The sequence below is a fragment of the Acinonyx jubatus genome, chromosome B4, assembly GCF_027475565.1.
Source record: "Acinonyx jubatus isolate Ajub_Pintada_27869175 chromosome B4, VMU_Ajub_asm_v1.0, whole genome shotgun sequence".
Classification (NCBI taxonomy): Eukaryota; Metazoa; Chordata; class Mammalia; order Carnivora; family Felidae; genus Acinonyx; species Acinonyx jubatus.
In genome coordinates, this window is record NC_069387.1 from 4,464,356 (window position 1) to 4,478,956 (window position 14,601).

General features: G+C 45.6%; 1 protein-coding gene across 5 annotated transcripts in view; it reads right to left on the reverse strand.

Moving 5' to 3' along the window:
* LOC106988139 (aldo-keto reductase family 1 member C23-like protein) overlaps nt 1–14,601 on the reverse strand; it is a 130,605-nt gene that overhangs the window by 41,955 nt on the left and 74,049 nt on the right. For 4 of the 5 annotated variants that reach the window (XM_053225205.1, XM_015086550.3, XM_053225206.1 and 1 more), the window contains exon 1: nt 3,552–3,740. The exons of the other annotated variant lie outside the window; for it this stretch is intronic. In XM_053225205.1, the coding sequence (XP_053081180.1) occupies nt 3,552–3,725 (174 nt within the window). In that variant the 5' untranslated portion in view covers nt 3,726–3,740. Of the gene's footprint in view, nt 1–3,551; nt 3,741–14,601 lie in introns of those variants that run through there. 5 annotated transcript variants of the gene reach the window in all.

The following is a 14,601-nucleotide window of genomic DNA, read 5'->3' on the forward strand; positions in this document are numbered from 1 at the left end:
AACTCAAAAAGAAAACAAACAGATCAATTAAAACGTGGTCAAAAGACCTGAACAGCCACCTCACAAAAGAAGAAATACAGGTGGCAACTAAGCATATGAAAAGATGTTCAACGTGATGTTATTCAGAAACTGCAAATTAAGGTAACAATGAGATGCCACTATACATATATTAGAGCAAGGAAAATCCAAAACACTGGCAACAGCAGTTGCTGGTGAGGATTTAGAGTAATAGGACCTCTCATTCATCGCAGGTGGGAATGCAAAATGGTGCAGCCACTTTGGAAGAGAGCTCGGCAGTTTCTTAGAAAACTAAACATCCGTATCGTACCATCCATCCATCAACCATGCTCCTTGATATTTTCCTAAATGAACTGAAAACCTATGTCCACACAAAATCCTGCACAGATATTTAGAGCAGCTTTATTCATGATTGCCAAAACTTGGAAGCATCCACGAAGTCCTTTAGAGGGTGGATGGATAAGTAATAAACTACGGTACATCCAGACAACGGAATGTTATTTATCACTAAAAAGAAATGAGCTATCAAGCCTAAAACGACATGGGGGAACTTTAAATGCATATTACTAAGTGGAAGAAATCCATATGAAAAGCCTACGTACTGTGTGATTCCAATTACATGACATCCTGGAAAAGGCAAAACTTTTGTAAAGACCATAAAAAGATCAGAGGGTGCCAGGGAAGAGAAAGAAAGTGATGAAGAGGTGGGGCACAGAGGATATGTGTCATACCTGTCCAAGCCCACAGAATGTCCAACATCAAGAGTGACGCTAATGTAAACTGTGGACACTGGGTGATGGTGATGAGTCAGTGCAGGCTCATCACTTGTAATAAATATCCCACTCTGGTGGGGATGTTGGTTGATAGGAGAGAAGATTATGTATGTGTCAGGGCAGGGCATATATGGGGACTCTCTGTACTTTCTGTTCAACTTTATTGTGACCCTAAAACTGCTCTAAAAAAATAACTGTATTTGGTGGGAGGGAGGCTCCTGGGTGGCTCAGTCAGTTAAGCGTCTGACTCTTTATTTCGGCTCAGGTCATGATCTCACACTTCGTCGGGCTCTGTGCTGACAGCGTGGATCCTGCTTGGGATTCTCACTCTCTCTCTCTCTCTCTCTCTCTCTGCCCCTCCTCTGTTTGTGCTCTCTCCCTCTCTCTTGAAAATAAAAAAATAAACTTAAAAAAATTTTTTTATAAATAAATAAATAAATAAATAATTGGTATTTTTTTTAAGTGTTCAGAAGTGAAAGGTGATTTTAAAAAATAGTCAATTTCTACCCATTCCAGAAACTTGGTCATGTCAGTTAAATAAGCAGTCAGATAATACAACTATGAATCATATCTTTTCATGTTTTTTTTTTTTTTTAAGTTGGATTTGACTCTAATGGAAAAGATTTTGAAACGAAGTTAACTGAATTTCAGGTCACTTTGGAGTCCTATAAATCTCTCTCCTAAATAGAGACGAAGCATTAAAAAAAAAACAAAAAGGTCTTAGATAAAAAAGAAGCATTTCCTAACAGAGATGAGGGTAAAATTCTGAAATGGGTGAAGGATGGAGAATGTGTACTCTGGACCCTAGACACTTACAGGTATGTGTGAAATACACATCATACAGCTAGTGCTGGAGTTGGGAGGTCTGGGGCACTGAGATTCTGATACCTTCTGAGCTGCCTTATGGACTAAACAGGGAGGAGGACTGGCCCCACTATGAGCTCCGGCAGCCTGGTTTATGTATGTTTTACATATTAAAGTGCCAAGTAAACTTGCATTTGATAAAATAGTTTCACTGCTTTGAACAAACAGAACAGGAAAGGGAGAAGTTGAAAAACACTTACAATCTGATCACCTATTCTTTTGAACCTGAAATACTGATTTCTTTTTAAAGAACAAAGCAAAGGGAGGGTTGCTTTACACGGCAGGTAGCCAATTGGTGGAACTTGTTCCCTTGGAGGTGTTATGGATTGAAAAACACCACAGTTCATGTACCTTGCTCGCCTATTTATTGAGTGTCTACTCCGTGCCAGGGTTACAATGTCAATAAACTCTGCACAATTCGTACTGCATGGAGCTTATATTTTTTTTTTAATTTTTTTTTTAACATGTATTTATTTTTGAGATAGAGAGAGAGAGACAGAGCATGAATGGGGGAGGGTCAGAGAGAGGGAGACACAGAATCCGAAACAGGCTCCAGGCTCTGAGCTGTCAGCACAGAGCCCGACGCGGGGCTCGAACTCATGGACCGCGAGACCATGACCTGAGCCGAAGTCGGCCGCCCAACTGACTGAGCCACCCAGGTGCCCCCATGAAGCTTATATTTTTAAACAAAGTTGAAAGAAAATCATGAATAAAGTCCACAATTAGCAAAGAAAAGAAGGGGGATGTCTTGGCACGACACATCTAAGCCTAGCATGTGAGCTTCAGTATGCTAGAGATTGCAACAACCGGGCTTACTGTTCTTATTCTAAGACTCTAGAAGAAAAAAAAAATAAGACTCTAGCAGAAAATAATTCTGGCAGTATTTGGAATTGGAGGCATCCCTGGACAAGTTTGTTAAGCTGATCTGGTTCATCTTGAGTGGAACTTAGCCCTTCTGCCTCCTCCCAGGTAGGTTTATGCCCCATTACCTCCTGGCTTGGCTATTCAAGGCCCCCCTGCAGGTGATGAGTTGAGGGGTTTTACTCTCCAGGACATTTGCACCTCAGTCTGGGTTTCCGGAAGCTTGTTTGACAAGCTTCAAGCCTCAGCAGAAAGTCTCTATGGTTTGATTCCAGACACCATGACCATCCACGGGATCATCCAGTTCTGAGCGATGCTCCGGAAGCTAAACCACAGAGTGCAATGTCTCAAGTGAGCATCAAGCCTCCTATGGTGGGGACACTGAACAGAAGCCCAGGTTGTTATGGGAACCAAACACATAGCATTGCTTGTGAAACCTCATATGGGGTGAGAAGAAGCCATCCCAGGACCCCATCCTCACTTTAAGCTCTGTCATAAGTCCTTCCTAAGAAGCCTTGTCCCCTCGCCGGCCTCTGAACCAGTAATGCTTCCTCTCCCTACGGAAAGTGATGGGAATGCCCAACAAAGCTCATGACTTAAATGAGTTTCTCTGTTCCCCAATGATCAGATTTGACTCTGATTTGATTTCCAAAGATCAGTCATCACGCTGTGCTTAAAACAACGGAGTCATTCCTTGTCTCCAGTCCATGTTCAGATAGGAGAGAAGCTGGGTGGTTGAAGGGGGAGAGGGCGTGTGGGAGAAAAAACTTTGTGATCCCAGAAGGGGGACCCAGATGTGTCTGTCAGAACCTACCTGCCTTTCTGCCTTCACTTGAAACCACAGCCACAGCAGACTGATGCTTGCCTTCCCCAGAGACTAAGACACTGAGGCCCTCTCCTGGCTCCCTGGCTGCCACTGTCCCCCTACCCCCCCCCCCCCCACAACCACCAGCACTCCTTGGCTCTCGCACATCTGCCTGTTCCCCTGGTCAAGGAGGTAGCCACCCGGGGCACTCCTCTCCCCACTGCTGATACCTTTCCAGTCTGACTGTTGACCCGTCGTTCCTGCTTCTCAATTCCCTCCACACCAAGAGTAGCTGGCCCGTGAGACTCTGAACTAGTAACTGCCTGGACCACCGTCAGACATGAGCAGGCTTCCCCACACCTCAGGGTCTGTCTCCACCTCCTCTGACGTACTTCCGTCCACATTTGGCCAAACTCCACAGCTCAGAGAGGTCCTCACGTGGACAGTGCTGATGCACTGGCTTGCTCTCTCACTCTCGCTTTTTCTCTAGGACGTGAGAACATACTGGAGACACACGAGGACTGACTCGCCCTGGCCAACAGCCAGCCGACCTCCAGCCTTGTAACTGAGCCCCCGCAGGGCCAGCAAACCGTCAGCCTAAACCGCTGACCCCAGAATTGAGCTAAACATATGGTGAGGATTTTAAACCAACTGGGTTTTTGGGTGAGACATAACGCGATTTGTACAATCAGTAACTGCTAATATTCACCAACATTGTATGCAACGTTTGAATTAAATTTTCTTCTATTTATATGTTCCTTGACATTTTTCTGTTTTTATTATGGGCTTCTGTGCATTTCATCCTCTTCAGTGCAAGTAAGCTACACCCTCGAAGTCTTACTCCTTCCTACCAACCACCAGTACTTAAAAAAAAAAAAAGCCTACTACAAGATTTTGAAAGAATAGCTCAAAGGACCATTGGAAGAAATAGCTGATAAGTAAAAACTACTTACTGAGGATCAACACGTATTTATTGAGTTTGAAAAGTGGGCCTGATATTTCTGGTGGAAACAGTCAGGGCATAGAAATATACAACCCACAGCCTTTGCTCGCCAAATCACTGAAAATGTTAAACTAAGGAGAATAAAGCCAGGTCATGTGGAATTATTAGGAAACAATGCCATGCTAGTTTGCATGATAAAAGCAGGATATAAAATACGAGTTTCAGGAGGAGCACAGTAGTAGGACAAGGAGGAAGGCTGCTTTCTCAGCAGTGGGAAGGAGGACAGGGTTTGGGAAGGGTGGGTAGGAAGAGTGAGATCAAAGACGTAGAAGCAGGAATAAGTTTCCGGACATTGAACATGGTGTGAAAGACTGGGATCAGTTGGGGAAACCATCCCATTAAAGCCCAAAGTGCATGTTGGTGATCAGTAGGGAGAGAAACCAGTCTGAGGGTCAGATTTCCTGAGGGAGTTTGTAGTGCACACAGTAGCCAGTGAGAGGGACAGATCCACCACAAGCTGGCAAAATGCTATGCCTTTGAGTAACTAACCCCAATCTTGGGAATTTATTCCCAAGTCAATAATTCAAATGCAGAAAAGGGCTATACATATAAAGATACTTTGTGCTAAGGCAGTCACAGCGAGAGAAAAAAACTTTCAATACAAAATGCCCACCAACTGACAATTGATGAAGCATAGCAGCTTCAGGGAACATTCCACAGCCATTTTAATGAGATACATGAAGACTATAGATACACAACGATGTGCTTGTAATGCAACGTTAAGTAGAAACAAACTAAATGATATATGCTTTATAATTATAGTAAAAGCATTCACATGGGAATATAATAAAAGGATACTTAAATAATGGAAATAGCTGTATCTGAGTTTGAGACGAGTATTTAATCTTTTAAAACACTGTATGATTTAAAGGTGACAATAGCCATTTTTTGAAACTAAAATGAGTTCTACCGAAGAGGTGACATAACAAAGATGGGAAAATTTGGCCAAACTAGCCTGGACAGCTCTGTGTTCATATTTCTGAGTGGTACATAATCAGACTAGATTGTGATTTGACCTTCCCACCTCTGTGCCTTTCCTTTTAATGACCTGTCACCTCTAATTACTCCCTTAAACACCCCTAGGATATGCTGAGAGCACAGGACATCCCAGAACTGTACCCCTGAATTGCCATTTCGGTGATGAGTTCAGAGGCACCGGTCCTAACCTTCTCGTTCGTTTACAGGATTTAATTTAGAACCTTTCCTCAATTTAGACCATAAGGATTCTCCTTGCCATTATGGGCTTCAATTTTGTGTCTACCATAGAGACCCATAAATGTGATGGCTAACAAGAAATCTACCTAGCAAATATATATATTACATAGCAGGCACCATGAACTAGACTGTAACCCTATGCTTCTCTCTCAACAAGCCTTCGATCCATGTAACTTACAGCCCATCTAACTAATTCACCCTCTCCATTGGCTTAGAATCCAGACGCAGTTACCACATCCTGGTTGTTCACACTCAAGGCTTCCTGCCTCAGCATATACTTGAGTAGCAGTGTTTGCCAATTAAATGCACACTTATGTCTGTGTGTTATTTCTAACTCATCTTTGATGTTGAAGATGATAATTTTTATCACTTGTCCCTCTGATCAGCCTTGCATGTTGATTTTGAGTAACTCTGAGGACTGAAACACACTCCTGTCTGTCAATGGGACCAGCAGAGGGAACCAAAAGCCACAACATACTCAGAACAGGGTCTTCCCGAGACAGTCTTCTGAAAGCTGAAGAGCTTTCAGCTTTTCAGCTGTAAAGCTGGGTTGTTGTTTTTGCTTTTCATTTTTTTTTTCTTTTCAGTCATTACGATATCATAGGAATGATTGATCTATAGGAAGAAATATTTATTTGGTCTTTGTCCCCATTCCTGACACAGGGCTCCTAAAACCCTTGGAATTTCCTAAGTGGGAAGATGAATAAAGGTGAAAGATGTACCTCATTTTATTCATAAAAGGCCCCTTTCCACCACACTGGGGTTTATGTTAATGTGGTGGCATTTGGAAAGACCCTTTGGATGGGGGCTGGTCACCAGGGGAACCAGAAATGGGTTGGTTGGGACATCCAGCCCCGTTTCCCAAAGTCCAGCAAGGGGAGCAGGGCTGGAGATTAACTACCAAAGGCCAGTGGTCCAACCACATCCCTGTAATGAAGCTTTCATAAAAAAAAATCCAACTGGAGGGTTTCAGAGAGCTTCCAGGTTGGTGAGCAGGTAGAGGTATGGGGAGGGTGGTATGCCCACAGAGGGTATGCCTTGTCAACTGAGAGAAAACCAAGCTCGGAGTCAGTTGGTAAACACTTCTTCATTGTCTTACTGAGGACTGGAGCCTGGGAGACAGTTTTTCAAGAATTGCTTCAAAGCTTGTTAGCTACAGGGGATTATATACAAAAGGGGAAAGGAGCTCTCCAAATACTTGTGTGACACAGGGTATAATTTGCTAAGGTTGTAAACATTAAGGTGTACTAATTTCCGCATAGATGTAAGACAGATTCTTAGGTCATCTTAGCATGTTATGTTTCTGTCATGTTTGATCATTTAAAAATACTGCTTGCGTGCATCTGCTTAATTGGTTTTCTGGCTCTTCTGGTTTTGTATTTCTCCTTGAGGTCACTTGAAATGGTCACAGAGGCTGACAGCCAGTCTCCTGTTTGACGCATTGTACTTTTTGTGCAAGGCCTCCTCCTCCATGCCCTGCCCTGTGCATCTCTACCATCTGGCAGTTCCTGAGTTATATCCTTTTATGATGAACTGCTAATCTAGTAAGTAAAGTGTTTTCCTGAGTTTTACGAAAAGTTCTAGCAAATTATCACACCCGAGGGGGGTTGTTGGAGCCCCGATTTGCAGCCGGTGGGTCAGAGTCCCAGGTGACAACGTGGATTTACGACTGGTGTCTAAACGGGGGTAGGAAGTGGTCTTGTGGGACTGAGGTCTTAACCCGTGGGATATGATCCTGTCTCCAGGTACACGGCCAGTGCCAGGACTGAGTTAAAGTGTAGGACACCGAGCTGGTGCCCTCAGGGAACGGGAGACTGGCTGATAGGGGACCCCATACGTCGCGTATTGGAAGTGCTGTGTGTAAAGAGACAGGGTGCCCACTTCTAGTCATGGAGTGCTGTGCTGCAGATGAAGCATGAGGCAGAAGTGTTGTGAATATTCGGATGCTCAGTGCATGTGCAACAGGACTGAGCCAGCAGACAGGGAGGAGGAAAGCAAAACAATCAAGACGCCGAGCTGAGAGCTCGAGGAATGCGCCACGCACATAGAAAGCTCCTTATGGTGGGAAAGGTGGATAATCAGCCCAGGCTTGTAGAGTTAACAAGCACTGAAGCCAGGAGTCCAACAGTTAGCTTGGGTCATTCCAGCAGGACCAACCGTTGTTAGAAAAAAAAAAAATGATGACCATGAGCATAGCCTGACGAGGGACCAGCACTGCCACTCTGGAACTCTGTTCCAGTCTCAGTCAGTGGACAGATGCCTCCTGCCTACCAGGCACAGGTACCCTAACAAAGGTGATGATGAGAATGGCAGCAGTAAGTGACAGCTTACCTGTGCCCCCCACTGTTCTAAGCGCTTTGCTGACATGGGCACCCTTCCTTGTAACACAGCCCTGTGAAGCAAATACTAGCATTGAACTCCATTTTCAGGTGAGCAATGGAGTTCAGATGCTGGGGTTGGGATAGAGATACAGTTAATAGGATCAGAGCCCATCCGAGAAGGAAGAAAGCTCATCAAACCCTTTCTGCCGATGAGGAAACCAAGGCCAGAGAGATTATGGGACAACTTCAGGGCTCCCTGGCCAACCAGTGGCTGGACTGCAGCTGGAAACCGAGGCCCGCATCTCTCAGGCTGGGCTTGTTCCCCTTTCCAGGGTCTGAACCTGGGACATGAACCACCAAACCAACGCTAAGCACTGTTCTTAAGGCAATTCCGTCTGATGGCAAAGGTCTGTGTCTGCTTGCGGGGCAAGAGAACCAGGCACAGCAGAAGGAAGCATGTGGTCTGTCAGAAGGAAGTACAAGCCCAGAAGATCCAGAGACGAGGACATGCGCTGAGGCCAGAGAGCCCTCTCTCCCTGCAGGTATTCGGGGAGCCTGGCAACCCCAAAGTCAAGTGTGGACAGGTGCCTTTGATGCCCACTCTTAATTCCTAGCCATGCAGAAAGCAAACTCATGACCTCTGGACAGCTTCCTATTTCTTGGCCCTTTTGATTATTTCCTAAGAACACAATTAGACCTGGCAGTCCATTCTGGATTGTGTCTCCCCACCCCCAAAATTTACATGCTGACGCCCAAACCCTCAACGTGACTATTTTTTAGACACAGACCGTTTGAAGAGAGAAATTAAGAGGTTCAGTAAGGTCCCGAAGGGGCCCCTGATTCTCTAGGACTGGTGTCCAACTCAGGAGAGGAAGAGCCACCACCGATGTGCTCCCAGAGGAAAGACCAAGTGAGATATACCGAAAGGTGCAAATCCGCAAGCCCAGGAGAGTGGCCTCAGAAGAAACGCCGGGCCAACACCTTGACCTTGGGCTCCCAGCCTCCAGAAGCGGGAGACAATAAGTGTCTGCTGTCTGTGCCCTTCTGTCGTGACAGCCTGAGTTGGCTAATGCACATGGTTACACTCATCTTTTTCCATGTGGCTGAGACCTGGAAACCGACACATGCACATCTGAGTTAAGCCCATTCGGCTGAGGATCTATCTCTACCACAGTCCAGATAGAATAATAAAAGGCATAATTTCTTTACGTGCTTGGCATAAAGCTACAAAAGTTGAAATAGAAAAAACAAAATTTTAGAGTGAAGAGGCAAAAGTATATACGATAAACATCATAGTTTCTATGAGATTCTAATTCGGGCATTGCATTTAGCTTGGGGCATCCTGGAGGTCAAGGCAAAAGGAAAAAAAAAATCAGTGAGTTAAAACTGTTATCCTCTGATTTCGAGAGGAGCAGAGCAGTTCAAGGTAAGAAAAGATCTTTTTTTTTTTTCCTACTAACACCACCAAGCAATAGCATTAGACGCTTTGTCACCACCATGACCATCTATGTAAGACCTGGGAGACCCTTGAGGCTTGGAGTAGGAGAGAGAGATGAAGAGATTCAGAGAATAAACCCTGTGAGTCCTGTATTCCTGCCTTAATAGATTCTACCTGGAATCATTTTCTCAATCCCTGGTGGTCAGTTCCATCCCAGTCTCTTCACTGCCCCCAACTCCATCCCCCCTCCCCCAATTACATCAATGGCAGGAGGACAAAGGGAGGGGAGGAGGAGAAGAGAGAGACAGAGACTGTAAGAAAGGAAATTTGGGATAGAGGTAATAGAAGTTAGACAGCTGAACCGTCCACTTTGCCACCCCCATACGCCAATGGCAGCACCACATTAGATTGAAGCAGGAAAGGGGCGCCCGGGTGGCCCAGTCGGTTGAGCTTCCCACTTCGGCTCAGGTCATGATCTTGCGGTCTGTGAGTTCGAGCCCCACGTCGTCGGCCTCTGTGCTGACAGCTCGGAGCCTGGAGCCTGCTTCAGATTCTGTGTCTCCCTCTCTCTCTGCCCCTCCCCAACTTGCACTCGGTCTGTCTGTCCCTCTCTCTCTCAAAAATAAACATTAAAAAATTTTTTTTAAATTGAAGCAGGATGGCAGAGCAGGCTCAGAATACTTGACTGACCTTGGAACAGACTGGGATTTGTTTCCAGCATTTCTGTGGAAAGTTCCCCATTTGTTCCACAAACTCACTAAGCTTCTATCCCTTCAGCTAGCGTGACTTTGACTACATCTTCTCTACATGAATCTCTTTCCTCATTCACTGACGATGTAAGACCTCCTGTGTATATCCATCTGCCCTGGGACTAGATTCTGAGGATACCACACAATTGCACTGCCCTCAGGGTACTTACAGTCTCACAGAGAAACAAGTCAAGAGACCAGTATTACGCTGATGTTCCTGCCTGGCCCCGCCCTATACTCACACACCGTTCCTTGGTACCCTGCTCTGTGCCCCACAGGGTGACCTCCTGGGCTGTACCCACAGAATCCTCTGCCCTGACTTCCAGGTGGATTTGGCCACCGTGGGGCACAGACTGAGAAACTGAACAAGGCATTTCGCTCTCTCAGCTTCATTTGTACCCAGTGCCAGAGACTGAGATGATTCATTCATTCATTCATTCATTCATTCAGCAATTAGTTTTGAGTGCCTGGTCATTTCTTCGCTGGGCGGGCTCCATGGGCGTGTCGTCTGCATATCTGCTGAGGGCAACTCCGCTCAGAAGGGCCTCACGCTGGGTTCCAGGCTCCACTGTCACTATTTTCAAAGTCTCAAGAGTTTTCTGAACAAGGAGACCCCATGTTTTCATTTTGCAATTAGGTAGCTGGGCCTGCTCCTATATACACTTTTCAAAGTGCTGAGGCAACAGCAATGAACAAAATAGACAAAACCCTTGCCTGCATGGAGCTTGCATTCTTCATCTGTTAATTCATTTAACAAATATTTACTGATCACACCCTACAGGAGGAAGGCAATTCTCTTCTCTTGAAGAGAAGCAAACAGCTTAGGTGGGAAGATATTTGCATGTTAAAGGAAGGGCCGAACAGTATGCTGGTCTTCTTTGTTTTTTCTTTTTGTCTAAGGGCGCTGTCTAGGACCCCCAGTATCGTGTTGACAGAAGTGATAGTAATAATCACTCTTGTTTTTCTCCTGATTTTAAAGGAAATGCTTCTAGTATTTCTCAGCCGAGGCTGATGATTTTTATACCCTTTATCCAGTTAAAGAAAGCCCCCCCCCTTTCTTCTTCATGTAACAATGGGTTTTTAAAAATATTTTTAAATATTTTAAGTAATCTCTGCACCCAACGTGGGGGTCAAACCCACAACCCCGAGATCAAGAGTTCATGCTCTTCCGACTGAGCCAGCCAGGTGTCCCTGGAAGGAAAGATTCTTAAGAACATACATTTGCAAGAGTAAATACATCTCTGGACCACTTGCCACACGCTGTGCCTTCTCTTGTTTAGGAGAAAACACACAGACAGGACATCTATCGTGCGTTATTATCCAGCACATCCTGTGGCTCAGGGCCACTTACCACATGTGTAAGTCTTCTCTGCAGTAGTTACTTTGTGTGATAGGCTGCCTTCAAGAGTCTGTTGAGGGGCGCCTGGGTGGCTCAGTCAGTTAAGCGTCCGACTTCGGCTCGGGTCATGATCTCGCAGTTTGTGAGTTCGAGCCCTGCATCGGGCTCCGTGCTGACAGCTCAGAGCCTGGAGCCTGTTTCAAGTTCTGTGTCTCCCTCTCTCTCTCACCCTCCTCCGTTCATGCTCTGTCTCTGTCTCAAAAAAATAAAATAAACGTTAAAAAAAAAAAGTCTATTGATCTGTAGGATGACATGGAAATTCTGCTACTTGGCAAGCAAACCTGAAACAGACCATACACACAAACACGCACACACACCAACGACACTAGATGTAAATTTAATAAGATTTTTTAAACATGCTTTAGCCTCACAAGTTCTGCCTCTGAGGTTTTCCAAAGCTACCAATCAGGGTAAAGGAAGGAATGATCTCTGCAGATAAATGGAAGGTGCCGGTGTTGATAAAGAGGGTGGTGGCCTCTGACTACGAGCTTCTCCTTATTAAACTATGTGGAGTCTGGTTGAGCCTGAGACGAAGTCCTCTCATCCCATTGGTTCATGGATCTAAATTCGTAGCATCGAAACTGAAGACTGGAAGTGGCCTTCAAGGACTGCACGGTTCCCTAGAAGCCCATTTTTTTCCTGCCCCCAAGTGACACACCAAGCCGCTCCAGAATGAACTGCCTTAACTATCTCCTAGAGTTATTGCAGGAAATCAAGTAAGATGGGCAACGTAAGAAACAATTCAGAGCTTGGCGGGTGGAAAGCATTCTTCACATCTTTCTCAGTGAATCCAAACGTATCATTTCTATCCTACAAGTAAGGAATCCACGGTCATACAGAAGCTACCAGGAATTAATACATACTTCTTTAACATTTACCAGGTTCCCTTCAACATATCCACAGTTGCCCTTCACTCCTGACTTCGACTTCACTTTGTTTCCTCTCCAGAACCTGGCAAATCTATTGGATTCCTGATGAGATTACTCTTTGACTCCTACACCCTCCCTCTGCCCATCCCGTCCCTGACTGACGTGTGACCTTTTTTGACTCAATTATTGAAATCCAGTAATGGGTTTATTGCCTCTGATTGCTGACATTTGCCAATTGTGCTGTAGCATTTATCAAGTTCTTGCTGGCCTGCATGAGGGTACTTCCAGCATCGATGTAAGCTCCACAAATTCATCTTCCTTAACCAGCACCAGCTCATCTCCAACAGTCCTGGCTAATAAGCTCCTAATGAGTTTGCCCTGGAGCACGTAACAGAAAGAAATACACAGAATTAGCGAGTATTTAGCAAAGTTACAAGCTATTGAGCTTTCAGAAAAGGATGTCATGGGGGCCAGAGCCCCCTTCCTAGAGAAGGGGATGGGGAGGCAGGAAGTTGCTTTACCCCGGCAGGGGGGAGGGGTGGGTTTCCTATCCCCCTTCCCTTAACCCTAACCACCTGCTATGTCTGTGTCTGACTTCTGACAAATCTGGAGCCCAGAAGAAGCAAGGCATTTACGTGGCTGTGAAATACATGGGGAGTTGACTCACACCCCGGAGAAATCTCAAGCTGTTCTTTTTACTTTACTGTTCAAGTAGCTTTAGAGAGTTTGAGAAGAGAGTCTTGCCTTACAAGTCAGAAGGTGTGAGATTTTACTAGCTGCTAGGCAAATCACGTAACCTCTTAACCTTGGGTTCAGTTACATCTTCAGTAAAATAAGGATAATAAAACCTTACCTGCTCCCAAGAACAAGGTTTGGCCAGATGAATTCTGCCCAACATCTCCTCCAGGATGGAAAGGTGGGGGCCCCACAGATTTTACTTGGTTGCTGTCCTGATTCAAGTACTCCCCTCCCTCCTCATTTTCTAGACTGGGAGGTCTAAAACTTCCCTTGCCCATGGCTGGAGGAGGAGTTTGGCTACATCGTGGCAGAAAGTGCAGTTTTCGTGCACAAGCAGCCAAACGCCTCCAGTTTTGAAAGGGAAATGCCTCCATGATGAACCCCAAACTCACCCCTCCTCCTAGGTTTGAACAAAAAAGTGGTAGCTAGGAGAGGCTGCAGGCGACAGGAAAGACAGGATGGATTGAATGTGCACGTGGGTGCTGGCGCTTTCTGCCTGCAGCTCCGCCCTCCTCCACGAGGCCCCTCTGACTTGTATCTTGTCACGCCATCAAAGTTCGAAAGTTGGCCCCAAAGATACTGTGTTCCTCCTAAAATCCACTCAGTGTCGTTCAATCAGATTTACTAACAGCTTCTACCTCCTAAAGGCTGAGCTTTGGGATAAACGTCCTGGGGTAAATAGGGCACAATCCCTGCTCTTAGGAAACTCACAACTTAGCAGAGGAGTAAGCTGGGTAGAGATAAGCGACATCATGATAGTACACGCAAGGTGATATGGGAACATCAGTCTTGTAGAAAACGTTCACAGGGGAAGGAGCTTTTCTACCGTGTCTTGAAGGGTGATATGCACCCCCCAGAGAACCTGTGAGTGTCTCTGGTGTTGCACTTACCACCCTGTGTGTGGTTGCGAATTTACTGGTCTGCTCCACCAGACTGTGAGCTCCCAGAAGGTTGGGACTGTCTCATTCATCTTCATGTTCCCTGCACTTTGCCCAATTCCTGGAACGCGGGAGGCCCTCAACCAAGGACTAATGGATGACTAAATGCGTCAAGAACAAATGCACTAAATTTCTCTCTTGAACAGCCTGTTCAAGTCAATAAAGTCAGAGAATGATAGAAAAGCAACTAAAGCAAGGCCCAGGGTCCAGGGGGGTTTTGATTGAGTAAACTTGGAAGTCTTGCTTGTAGCCATAGATTGAGGGGCAAGAGCTTGTGCACAGGGAAAGAACAAAGAGAAGGGGATCCTTGGGGAGGTGGAGCGATCAGTGGCCCAGTGGAACAGAAGCTGAATACCACTGACCTAAGAACAAAGAGGGTAGGAAATGGAGAACACGTTGATAAACGTTGAAAACGAGTTGGGTATGCCGGCATGCAAGGAAATAGGAAATTCACTCTCGTTACTCTGTGAGATAGAAGCATTAACATTTGCTGCGGCAGCAAGGTGGTGGTTGGGGTTAGATGCGCCCTCTCAAATCGGGGTTCTCAGAATCAGCCCTTATCCTCTGGACAGCTTGAAAAATATGCCTGTTTGAGGAATCAGGTTGACAG